General features: G+C 34.2%; 3 protein-coding genes across 3 annotated transcripts; 2 read left to right on the forward strand and 1 right to left on the reverse strand.

Annotated features, from left to right (window-relative positions):
- Nucleotides 1-298: 298 nt before the first annotated feature.
- On the forward strand, nt 299-1,884 carry LOC113107700 (small nuclear ribonucleoprotein Sm D3-like). Its single transcript, XM_026270377.1, has 4 exons — nt 299-421; nt 657-802; nt 1,413-1,605; nt 1,727-1,884. The coding sequence occupies exons 2-4, from the start codon at nt 677-679 to the stop codon at nt 1,792-1,794; spliced, it is 387 nt and encodes a 128-aa protein (XP_026126162.1). The 5' UTR covers nt 299-421; nt 657-676; the 3' UTR covers nt 1,795-1,884.
- Nucleotides 1,885-2,015: 131 nt separating this feature from the next.
- On the forward strand, nt 2,016-5,195 carry LOC113107697 (P2X purinoceptor 4-like). Its single transcript, XM_026270373.1, has 12 exons — nt 2,016-2,469; nt 2,712-2,859; nt 2,992-3,063; nt 3,149-3,221; nt 3,323-3,419; nt 3,504-3,584; nt 3,664-3,805; nt 4,326-4,462; nt 4,537-4,630; nt 4,722-4,787; nt 4,881-4,988; nt 5,067-5,195. The coding sequence occupies exons 1-12, from the start codon at nt 2,330-2,332 to the stop codon at nt 5,100-5,102; spliced, it is 1,194 nt and encodes a 397-aa protein (XP_026126158.1). The 5' UTR covers nt 2,016-2,329; the 3' UTR covers nt 5,103-5,195.
- Nucleotides 5,196-5,669: 474 nt separating this feature from the next.
- LOC113107695 (P2X purinoceptor 4-like) lies at nt 5,670-11,399 on the reverse strand. Its single transcript, XM_026270370.1, has 13 exons — nt 11,164-11,399; nt 10,857-11,004; nt 10,624-10,695; nt 10,398-10,470; nt 10,164-10,257; nt 9,527-9,607; nt 8,901-9,042; nt 7,845-7,981; nt 7,687-7,777; nt 7,540-7,605; nt 7,356-7,460; nt 7,114-7,221; nt 5,670-6,272 (listed from the first exon to the last, which is right to left on the reverse strand). The coding sequence occupies exons 1-13, from the start codon at nt 11,280-11,282 to the stop codon at nt 5,754-5,756; spliced, it is 1,755 nt and encodes a 584-aa protein (XP_026126155.1). The 5' UTR covers nt 11,283-11,399; the 3' UTR covers nt 5,670-5,753.
- Nucleotides 11,400-12,412: the final 1,013 nt, after the last annotated feature.

Here is a 12,412-nt window from a genome sequence, read left to right on the forward strand (position 1 = left end):
ATTTTTTATTTTTTGAGAAATCTGTTTTTTTTTTTACTCGAACTTACTAATCTTAAGGTGAAATGTTTGAGTGTGTTAAATATATTTAAGAACATTTCCACCCAAGATTAGTAAATGAGAGTAACTTAAGGTTAAATTTGTGATTACATTTGTTTATTCTATTGCAAGGTATTCAGTCATATTGTGTCATTTGCTATGCTTTTAGGGTTTTTACTAATACCTAAATACCTAGTAATAGTAAAGAACCCATTTAATAACAAATTTATCCCAAATATCCTAGGTCAAATCTGTTTTGTTTGAATGTTGTGTCGTTCAGTCCGGTAGAGGGCAGTACGTGTCTCCAGTAGAATAAAATCCCCGGAAATTCTATTGAACGAACGCCGAAGACGAGACTGTCTGTGGACGTTTTTTGCACGTTTGGGTGAGTTTTTATTAATTTCTCTGATAAGGGTTGACCTGAGTTGTGTCTGTCTGTCTTGGTCTATTTGTATATTTATTGTTAAATTATTACTTCCTGTTATGTGTGTGTTTTTATTTTACTTATGACAAACTTGCGTTAAGAACCGTCTGAGCCATTCATTTCATTTAAACGGCTTCCATTAGATTTCACCTCATCGTAAAGCAAGGATTTATCTTTTGTCCTCTGTCTCTTACAGTTGACAGATAGCTTGTTAAGATGTCCATTGGAGTGCCCATCAAAGTTCTTCATGAAGCAGAAGGACACATAGTCACCTGTGAGACCAACACTGGGGAGGTCTACAGGGGCAAACTGATCGAGGCTGAGGACAACATGAATTGTCAGGTACAGATATAGATGTGTTCTGCTAATCTTCCGAAAGTCTCTTAATTATTTCCTTATATTAACATATTAAAGTAATACTTTCTTAGCTATCTTATGTGTATATATATCCAATGAATTGAAATAAGATTATATATATTTATTTATATATATATATATATATATATATATATATATATATATATATATATATATATATATATATATATATATATATATATATAAAGCTTCAGCTTCTACTCTGCACACAAATGACTGTATATTTTATTTTATGTTAGTCGTGTTGATTTGATAAGGCTAAATTTATCAAATGTATCCTCAATTCAGTCAGAGAGAAAAAGGCACTGGCTCGGGTCAGACTCAGGCCTAGAATTCTGAACCTATGAACCTCTATTTGTTCCCTTATTTCAATTAAATATCCCCCATAACTCCATGGTCCCCCAATATGCCCGGGCCCATATGGACCTGCATACCCAGATGCTACACCCCTGTATGTATGCATGTACATGTTTGTTTGTTTGAAACAGGGATTGTACATAAGTACACCAGTTTCTTGTTGAAAGGGGTTTCTATATCTTTTTTTTTTTTTTTTTCTCTCTAATTTGGCCTTCAGATGGCAAACATCACAGTCACATACAGGGACGGCCGTGTATCTCAGCTGGAGCAGGTGTATATTCGTGGCAGTAAGATCAGGTTCCTCATCCTTCCCGACATGCTGAAAAATGCTCCTATGTTAAAGAGTATGAAGAACAAAAATCAGTCGGCTGGTGCAGGTCGAGGAAAAGCAGCTATTCTTAAAGCCCAAGGTAAATACAGCCTCTTTACTCCAGCCCACACGTCTAACATCAAAGGTTTTATTTTATTTTTATTTTTTTTTAAGAGAATTAAAGTGACTTGTCAAACTAAGTTGCATTATTGTTTTCACAGTGGCAGCCAGAGGCCGTGGCCGGGGTGGACCGGGACGAGGAGGGAACGTGTTCCAGAAGAGGCGCTAGTTTTTTTTTTTTTTTTTTTTTACATTTTGGTCTGATGTATTTTAGAAGTTCATTTTATGCTTTGAGAAATAAATGGGTGATTTTGTATTTTTCCTGATTCTGTGAGTTTCTTTTTTTCTTGGCAGGTTTATAGTTCTTTATATATCAGCAGCCAAACTAAATGAGCTGTCAAGTTTTAGGACACCACAGTCAAACAAATGCTCTAACACTAATGTATTTTCTTAAATGATTCTAGCAATTGAGCTGCTGGTCATGACTGAGGGTGTTCAACCGCTTGATTTACATGAGTTTCACACAGTCTAGATACTGGCTTGCAAATGTGAGGAGTGCAAATGTTATAACAGATGTTTAACCAAATGTCTGCAGATGGCTGGCACTGCATATCTTAATACTTCCATTAATCCTGCATGTTAAGAAATTACATGCAAAGCTTATGTAAATTCTATTGAAATGTATAGTAGGTGTACTACAGGCTGAAACAGAGTTTTGACCTTACATCAAGTGCTGTGGTTTCGTAGTGGACATTTCTTCAGCTATGGGCTGTAAAAACTGCTGTAATGCTTGCCTCCAGTGTCTCTTTGGCTATGAAACCAATGTAATGCTGGTTATTAATAACAAAGGTGTTGGAGCCCTCTTCAGACTGATCCAGTTTTTGATCATTGCCTATGTTGCTGTGTGAGTACATTTTTACAACATTATACAGCATTTAAACTTTGGAAAAAATATTGCTTCATCTAACTTTTAAGACTCAAAGCTATTTAAAAACCAACTGTTTTCCATTTCTGGTGTATCTTCTTCTTCCTTTGTTACAATAAATGTATATATCTTTACACCCACGTTTAAGCGTATTGTGCTCTTGGAATGTAATGCAGTCTTGATAGTTTAGCCTAACTCCATATCTGCATTATCCTGTTCAGATATGTCTGCTGGATTCAGCGCGCTTACCAGGACACCGACTCCGTGATCAGCTCGGTCAGCACAAAGGTGAAAGGAAATATTTTGACCAATTCACCCATTGAGGGGGTTCATGTTTGGGACGTACCTGAATATGTTATCCCACCCCAGGTATCTACATTCGATTGACAGAAACCCATTGCAATAGTTTCTCAGAGAGTTGTTTTGTTTGTCCATATGGCATATGCTTTTTGTAGAAATGAATTCCAGATTCAGTCAGCCTTGTTTTTATTGATTTGCTAGGGAGAAAACACTTTCTTTGTGTTAACAAATGTGATTCTGACTCCAGGCCAGAGACAGAGCAAGTGTCCTGAGGTACGATCAAATACTTCTATGTGTAGTCTGTTTTCACACAAGAAGAGAGCGTTGCATGTTGGATTACAAATGATTAATTTTACAGACTCCGAGTGAAGTCACTAAGTGTGAATCTGACAGTGATTGCAAAGAAGGATACAGTGATGTCCATGGCAATGGTATGCATTTATGTTCTCTCAACACAACTCCGTAATAATTCAATGTTTCTGATGTAGGCTGTAAGGTAATGGCACAAAGTGAAGTCTGTTCCTCTTCACAGGTGTTCAGACTGGACATTGTGTGCAGTACTCTGATAAGATCAAAACCTGTGAGGTGCAGGCATGGTGTCCTCTTGAAAATGACGCCAATATTCCAAAGTGAGTGTCTTTAGCTAAATTGGGCAAGTTTGATGACCTTTGCTCGATTGAAACGGTGAATATTAATATAGTCTGATTTTACAGACCTGCTGTTCTAAGTGCAGCAGAGGACTTTACAGTGCTCATCAAAAACAACATACAATATCCAAAGTTCAAATTTAAAAAGTAAGTTCATGCATTTTAGTCTGATTCCAATTCCAAATGTTAGTGTGCTAGTGAATCTGTTGTTTTATGTTATCTCTAGGCGAAACATTCTGCCTCACATCAACTCCACATACTTAAAAAGCTGCATGTTTAATCGTAAAACAGACCCAGACTGTCCTATTTTTCGTCTGGGGGACATGGTAACTGAAGCAGGAGAGGACTTCAGCGTCATGGCTCTTAAAGTCTGTATCTTCAATAAAGCTGTATTTTCTGTATTACTTCTTTATAGACACAACTGTCAAAAAATGTTTAAATTAATATTTATGCAGCCAGGATGCATTAAATTGAACACAAGTGACAGCAAATACATTGATAATGTTATAAAAGTCTTCTGTTTCATTGATATAACAACACAACACTGATAATATATGTTTCTTGAGCATCAAATCAGCATATTAGAATAATTTCTGATGGATCATGTAAAACTGAATATTCAGCTTTGCCATCACCGGAATAAACATTTTGCATTTTAAAATATTTTAATACTTAAAATAGTTACTTTAAATAGTACAAATATTGTTTTACTGTAGTTTTGATTAAATGAATGCACCCATTATGAGCATAAGATATTTCTTTTAAAACATAAAAAAGCACTACCTTTGAACTTTTGAAGTATTGTGTATTTAGATTAGTATTTTATTTATATTTATAGAGGTTTAATAAGTTAATTACTGTAGCTGACAGTGTGTTTTACTGTTGAAGGGTGGCATTATTGGGATTTTCATTGACTGGAATTGTGACTTGGACTTCTCGGAACGTTTCTGCATTCCCAAGTATTCTTTTAGCAGACTGGACAACAAAAATCCTGAAAATAATGTTGCCCCTGGCTACAATTTCCGGTAAATGCAGTTAAACTGATTGAGATTTTTTTTATTGTAAAGCTAGAGGGTAACAATTTTGTTCTTTCCCACAGATTTGCAAAGTACTATAAAATCAATGAAAGCATTGACACACGGACATTGATAAAGGCCTTTGGAATCCGCTTTGATGTCATTGTGTTTGGGATGGTTTGTGAACTAGTCTCCTAGTAAAAAAATAATAACTACCGTCTATTTATTAGATTTTTCGATAACCGTTAATCTCTAATGATCTCTGCAGGCTGGTAAATTCAATATTGTGCCCACTATTGTCAATCTTGGTGCCACTCTTGCCTTTCTCAGTTTGGTAAGATCTGTTTTTTTTTTTTTTCAAAGACACATGTTTGAGTAAAATGCCTTTGGCTCAATAATTTTTATGTTGTTTCTGAACTTCTCCCAGACGGCTGCTATTTGTGACTGGGTCATGCTTACTTGTATGAAAGACCGTGACAACTATGCCAAACATAAATTCATTCACCTGAACCAAAACGGTGACAATATGCCACTGGTAAGTTAAAAAATAATATTATAATAAAATTAGGCAATATTATACTTATAAAAATGATATTATTTTATACTGTTATAGAGCTCCATGGAGGCAAGCTCATATGGGACTCCATGATGGAGTGAACTGGACACTTTCACCGCACTTAAAACCAGTAAAACACAATATATTCTTGTAAATATCCTATATATAAACTACTTTAAATGTTTGGGGCTGGTAAGCTTGTCTAAAGAAGTCTCTTAGTCACCATTTCTGCATTTATTTAATAAAAAAAATACAGTAAATATTATCACAATATTGAATAACAATTTTCTACTATACATTTAAAATGTAACTTTTTCCTACGATGTCAATACTTTTATTTTATTAAATTTTTTTTAACTCACCACAAAAAATTGAATGGTAATGTATACTAACCCGTGTTTATCCATCACATTTGAATATGATAATCAATATATTAATTAATTTTAATAAATTTTTATTCATTAGTTTGTGAGTGTATCAGTGTTTAGTCACACTTAAATTTATTAGTAAATCAGGTTGACTGTACATGCTTTGACCTCTTCATTTGTTTTTTAAAATCAAAGGCATCTGTGTTAGGAAAAACATACTAACAGCATTTTTGTAGTTAATATGAGACATAAATTGGTTGCTTTGCAGGTTAAAATTGTAATCATATTCTGTATTGTTGATTGTGGTTTATATCATTCCCATTTTGGCATTGGCATTGAGACTAAATGGTAAATCATAAACTGAATAAAGTCTTATCTACTGAAGTCTGTAGAGTCTAAGGCCACTGTATTTCCCATCAGGGCTGGGGTATTCTGCTCTTATCTTCCATGTACAGCAGCTGGGTATTACTGGAACAGCATCTCTAGGTGTGCTGTCACCAAAGCGCCATCTAATGAATTGAGCATAGGCCCCATGACGCAGCTGAGCCTCCTCACGCAGCTCCGCTAGGGGATCCACATAGAACAGAGTGGTCTCCAGGACGGAGCGACTGACAACCAGTGTTGAAAAGAGCGGGGACGAGGTAATGCAGCGTCCTTTCCTCGACCGACAGCACAGCTGTTCCTGCAAGGAGTTGGAAGGCCGGCAGCAGTCACACTGACACCAGGCTGGACACCCAGACAGTGGCATCTCCAGTAATGACGTGTCAATGCTTTGTTGGCTGCTGTGACTTCTGGAAAGGTTTTCATAAACTTTTAGCCCACGACTCTGCTCTACACTTCTGCTTTGACAGCACTGCAGAACACTCATGAAAGTCTTCATGCCTGTCAAATCATTCTGAAAGCGAACAGACCAGGGTTATTACAGTTTACTGAAACTGTAAAAAAAAAAATAATGATTTGAAAGTACATAAAATGTAAATTGATAAAAAAAAAAAAAAAAAGTAAACCTACTTTATTTCAGCATGTTGGTAAGGCAATATTTCACATTTTCATCAATTCAAGTATAATCAATATAGACATAAAAAAGTGACTAATATTGCATAAAATTTACAACAAAAATTTAGTTAATGCAATGCCATATAACGCATATCAAAAAATTAGTCTGACCAAATATTAAAATTCATTGATGAAAATGAAAGTCATCATTAACTCTCATTATCTTAACCTAATACTGGTAGCAGTTTATTTAAAGAGAGATCATTTAATGAATTTCATACAGTTTTAATACATATCCTAAAACACTCATAAAACACCCAAGTATGTCAGCAAAAAACAGTATATGCTGCTTTCTGATCATTTTCACAGTATTTAAACACTCTTTTCACAATTTTACCAGAAAAATAGTAGTGGCAAACCATTGTAAAAGATGTCTTTACAATGCAAACTGGATTTTGCCATTTCTGATTTTACCACATCATTATTTAAATATCAGGTGCTTTTCACCAACATAAATCTGAGGACTTTAGAAATGATTAGTGAGCCACATGGGGTGTTCGCTGACACTTCTGGGTGCTTTATCAATGTGTGATCGTGAGTCAGGATATACTGCCATTGTACTGAATTCATCGTTTCTTTCTGGCTGAACTAACCCTTTAATACAAAATTCTTTTTTGAATGTTTAATAACAAGTATTAATTTACTGTCATTTACAATAGAACATGAGGAACTCAACTTACTTTGCGTTGGTGTAAGGAAAGTGGTTTTGTCTCCTGTAGTCTTTTCTTTCTGGATTTTTTCACCACCCTTAATTGATCCTCATCCACAAATGACACACAAAGGAAGCACTGCAACAAACACAATACTAAATGGTAGATTCATGTACAAGGAATCTCAGTTTAAGATGTATTTAGCCTGTGTAAAGCATTAATGAAACTGAAGTGCTATAAGTGCTATATCAGTGTTTCTAAGGTGTGTTGACCTCTTCTCGGTCCTGTATGGCCTCAAATTTCCTTTCAATGTAGTTCTGTTTTGCCTCTTTGGAGTAACAGCCACTCCCAATAAGCCAGTCCAGGAACATTGTAGTCTAAAGACAAAATTCGATGGTAAACATTTAATTACTTCCGACACTTTTCTGACTTGCTGAGGGTTTAAGGGTTACTCACAAGAGCATAATACGAGAGCGTAGATCCAATGTAGATGATTAGCTGAATGATGCTGAACTTTCCAGCCTGCAAAGAATTTACAAAAAACGTTTTATATCCTAAAGCTAACATGCAAAGTAATGTCAATATAGTATAATATAATCTCACCTTCCCAAACACCATCACATCAAACCTAATCCCATACATTTTAAAGAGCGTTCGCTGCTGCTCACCATTCACAATAGAGTATCTTGCAAACCTACACGAAATAATGAATTTAAATATCACAGTTCACATATGTTCAATATGATTTAAGTTGTTCACACCTGAAATTGAGCCCAGGGTACAAGGTTCGGTTGCTTTCTTTTTCGTCCAAGCGACGGAATGAGTATTTGGGCAGACAGCTGTGAAAGATGTGGTTCAGGTCACAGTCCCAGTTGATCTGGATCCCGATCACACCACCCTGTGGAGCAGATACTACCAGAGATGTAAAAACTGACAACAATTCACTTGCCTACTTTGCAACTAAATTACAAAAATACACTACTGTTCAAAAGTTTGTGGTCAGTAAGATTTTTATTGATCTTATTAAGCAAAAATGCAAATAAACTAATCAAAAAGGACAGTAAAGACATTAATAATGTTCCAAAATACTATTTTAAATAAATGCTGCTCTTTCAAACTTTATATAAAAAAGAACAGACCACTGTTTCCACAATCACCTATGTTAAGCAGCATAATGGTTTTCAACATTGATAATAACAAGAAAAGTTTCTTGAGCTCCAAATCAGTAATGTATTGGAATGATTTCTGAAGGATCCTAAGACACTAAAGACTTAGTTTTTTTTTCTAATAATATACATTACCATTAAAATGTTTGGGGACAGTAAATTTTTTTTTAAAGATATTTTCTTTTCTTTTTTCAGCAAGGATGTGTTAAATTAATAAAAAGTGATGGTAACAACTTGTATTTTTAGAAAATATTTATATTTTACATAAATTCTGCTCTTTTTTTACTTCTTATTCGAAAGTATCTCAGGTTCTAAAAATATTAAGCAGCAAAAACTGTTTCTAAGATTGATAATAAATCAGCATGTTGTTAATAAATCAGAATGATTTCTGAAGAATTATGTGACACTGAACACTGTGATGAATGTGATGGATGATGAAAATTCAGCTTTGCATCACTCATTATTTTAAATAGTAATAACATCGTTATTTTAAATAGTGATAGTATTTCACAATATTACTGTTTTTTTTAATCAAATAAAAGCATCCTTGATGAGCAGAAGAAACATCTTTAAAAAACATAAAAATCGTACTGATCCCAAACTTCTGACCGGTAGTGTATGTCCTGGTATGCTTAAAAAGAAAGGTTTTACCTCCACTGCTATCTCTGAAAACTTCTCCTTGGCCTCACTCACAATGTCTCCCAAACGGAAAATGGGGCAATAAGGATTTTTGTAGCGGTTATAAATGCAACCTTTAAGGTCCGTGTCTTTCATTTGAGGCAGGATGTTTCTTCTAAGAGAAAAACATAAATGAATGACTATATTATCAGTATATGCTTACTATTTGCTCAATCAGATTATATTATCAGTATATGCTTACTATTTGCTCAATCAGATTATATTATCAGTATATGCTTACTATTTGCTAATCTGATTAGATTATAAGGTTGAACTCCTTAAATTGAAAATGTTATTGCTACTGCTAACAGTTCATGCTTTATTTTAAGGTGTCCTAGTTACACGTTACATGCACTTACTATTATAATAACAATGAATTATGCATAATTACATGGAAGTAACCATAAACCAAACCCTAAACCTCATCCTAATAATACAGTAACTACATGTAGTTAATTAATATTAATAAGTACTTAAATGTTTAATTAGACTACAACAACGACAGCTTGATAAAGTGTAACCCATTAAGCATGTTAGTGCACCAACAGTTGTACAGTAAATATCATAGCATTTGCAACTATAAAACTTTTGTACTATACCTTATGTAATTAAATGCTGGAAATCTGATGTTATTCTTGATCATCACAGTGAAATTTTCTGCAGATGCCAAAATAGCAGGCCTGGGGAAACAGAAATGAAAACCTGACATAAAAAGACATCTGTACGCCGAATCTCTGTTCATATAAAACTGCAACTTCCTCAAACAGATTCCTCTAAAGTCTCTTTGAACTGCAGTGTCAACTGTTTTTGATTCATTTTGCAGCAAAGCTGATGATGAGCAGTTTTCTATTGCCAAATAGCTTTGTTGTCACAGTAAGTTTGAATCTTTATTAACAAACAACAGTATACAGGACAAACAGCAAATCAAGAGTCAATCCTACATTCAATTAGGACAAAATACTGTTCAACAAAAAATAAATTTTCACTCATTATTTACTCAACTTCATGTCATTCCAAACCAGCATGACTTTCTTATTTGTAATGAAAAATGTCTCAGGTTTTTTTGGAACATACAATGAAAGTCAGTTTCATGATATGGACAAGAATTTTTTGTTATATTAACATAATATCTGCATGTATTACATACAGGTTTGGAACGACACAAGAATAAGTAAATAATGACAAAATGTTAAATGAAAACTATCCCTTTAATATGAATTAGCATGTATACAGCACCTGGGATTCCTCTTGTTCTCAATGGGGCACCAAGCTGTAACTTCACATGTTTTCTTTTGTATATCTAACTTCACACAGGCACCTGTTTGAACACCTTAAAAACAAACACAGAAGCAAACCTCAGATCATGCAAAAACATCCAATAATGGTTTTCGATGAAATAAAACACTTGGGTAGTGAAGGTATTTCCTGTCAAGCTGTATGCCTTAAAATAGTTTCTTTATATGACATTACCATGGGTATGTTGGTTAGAAAATCCTTTCTCACAGTCTTTATCTGTCCGACACTGTTTCCCATGTGGCAGAACCTGAAGTGTGAACATAAAACCATCTGTTGAATGGATTATATTTGGCTTAAAATGGTACTGCTGAATTATTCACAAACACAGCATTTTTTTAAGTTTAAGATACATTTTGTATTGAATTACCAAATAAACTGAAATTTGAATAGCTGCACTTACCTCGGGGCATTTACCTTGTTTTTGGTTCTTTGTTACAATGACATTTGTTGCCACAAAAAATGAGTTTCTTCCCTGCCGAAATAAAACAAGAACAACATTATTTATTAGGTTACCTTTATTTGTTTGACTTAATTTAATTAGCCTACTACCTCATGTTTAAGAATCACTGGAATGAGCATAAATCTGTTTTTGTGGCATGAAAAAAAAAATAATAATAAATGGTGTATTGTTACCTGATATGGTCCACTGTAGTCCACCACATCCCACACAACTTCTCCAATGTCTGGTATAGTTATATTTGCCACTCCCTTAACCTTTGTGGTAACAGAACTCACGACAAGATCGTACTCTTGATATTCTTTATTCCATAACATCATGATGCTGTAAAATAAAGACATTACTTTCACTTGATGCTGAGAATCGAGAATCTGCGTTGGTCAGTGTACATGTAAACACTCTCTGGCACTGACTGTACATGAATGAGCTTTTGTTGAATGATGCGGGGGAGACATGCAAGAAACAGCGGACGCAAACACTTACCAAATGAACATCAAGATAACTCCGTTTAAAGTCCATTTCAGCGACCCGAGTCTGACGCTCTTGATTTTGACGAGTTTTTGCGTGTCATATTCACAGAGGTTCAGCAGAGTGCAAGGCATGGTGGTGACTTGTAAACAGTCAAGGCACTATGACAGCGGGTGCAGCTGTGCGTAGCTCGCGCTGCGCAGGAGGAGGAGGTCACGTGGTCTTTTGGAAGACAGTTATATTAGAACTCTCTTTCTTGAGACGGAGAAAGACTTTTTACTTACAGCAGACTAACGTGTTCAAAATTAGGCTACATTATATCTCTTTCATCTTGGAATCATGCCTTCTCTTGTCTTTAACATTATTTTAAATACATTTTAAACAACTAGGCTATTGTTTCGTTTCAGCGGAATTCCATTCTTTTTTAAATCTTAATTTGAAAGATGAAAAGTTATATTTTTCACAATTTTAATTTATAAGGTATATATTTCAACTTATTTATATAGGCCTTCATATTTAACATATTTTTTTAATCATATTTTCATACCATTCACAGTGGCCCCAAAAACAAAACATTTCAAGTTAATTTTGACAAGAGTCAAGAAGTAAATGCAAGGATCATTCCTGCCTAAATTAAGAAAATGTATGTTTTTGAACAAAAGTATCTTATGCAGGATCATTTATTTGAACAACAATGCAGTTAAACAGTAATACTGTGAAATTTAAAATAATGCAATTCCTGGCAAAGTTGAATTTTCAGCAGCCATTACTCTTTAGAGTCACGTGATCCTTTAGAACTCATTCAAATATGTTGATTTGGTACTTTAAAAACAGTTGTGGTTCTTAATATTTTTGTTATGTACTCTTTTCAGCATTCTTTGTTAAATTGTATTTGAAATTAAAAAATATTTGATAACATTATTAATATCTATAATATCACGTTGTATCAGTTTAAACCATCTTTGTTTAATAAAAGTATTCATTTCTTTGGAAAAATAATTTTAATTATATCCGAATGTGAATTTGCTATGAATTAACCTCATACACGCCAAAGAAGAATCTTTAAGGTTACATTTTGAGTTTCTTTCATGTTATCACAGTCTCATTAAAATACTTTTTTTTTTCATCTGTCAAACTGAGGTCGGCTTGATTTTGCCAAGTAAGACATGATCCTGGATCAACATTATTGTCCAGAAATATAGACTTGACCCAAACCCTACCCCTAAACCTAACCCTATTTATTCCTAAAATCAGAGGGAAATGA

Source organism: Carassius auratus, chromosome 8 (assembly GCF_003368295.1).
Source record: "Carassius auratus strain Wakin chromosome 8, ASM336829v1, whole genome shotgun sequence".
Lineage (NCBI taxonomy): Eukaryota > Metazoa > Chordata > Actinopteri > Cypriniformes > Cyprinidae > Carassius > Carassius auratus.

Excerpts from the sequence above, each read along its gene's own strand:
- LOC113107700 (XM_026270377.1), top strand. The coding sequence starts at position 677 with ATGTCCATTGGAGTGCCCATCAAAGTTCTTCATGAAGCAGAAGGACAC. Across the intron at positions 803-1,412 it reads AGGACAACATGAATTGTCAG|ATGGCAAACATCACAGTCAC; the intron begins GTACAGATATAG and ends TTTGGCCTTCAG. Across the intron at positions 1,606-1,726 it reads AGCTATTCTTAAAGCCCAAG|TGGCAGCCAGAGGCCGTGGC; the intron begins GTAAATACAGCC and ends TTGTTTTCACAG.
- LOC113107697 (XM_026270373.1), top strand. The coding sequence starts at position 2,330 with ATGGGCTGTAAAAACTGCTGTAATGCTTGCCTCCAGTGTCTCTTTGGC. Across the intron at positions 4,631-4,721 it reads ATGTCATTGTGTTTGGGATG|GCTGGTAAATTCAATATTGT; the intron begins GTTTGTGAACTA and ends TGATCTCTGCAG. Across the intron at positions 4,989-5,066 it reads ACGGTGACAATATGCCACTG|AGCTCCATGGAGGCAAGCTC; the intron begins GTAAGTTAAAAA and ends ATACTGTTATAG.
- LOC113107695 (XM_026270370.1), bottom strand. The coding sequence starts at position 11,282 with ATGCCTTGCACTCTGCTGAACCTCTGTGAATATGACACGCAAAAACTC. Across the intron at positions 10,471-10,623 it reads AACAAGGTAAATGCCCCGAG|GTTCTGCCACATGGGAAACA; the intron begins GTAAGTGCAGCT and ends TTCACACTTCAG. Across the intron at positions 9,043-9,526 it reads CCAGCATTTAATTACATAAG|AAGAAACATCCTGCCTCAAA; the intron begins GTATAGTACAAA and ends TTTTTCTCTTAG.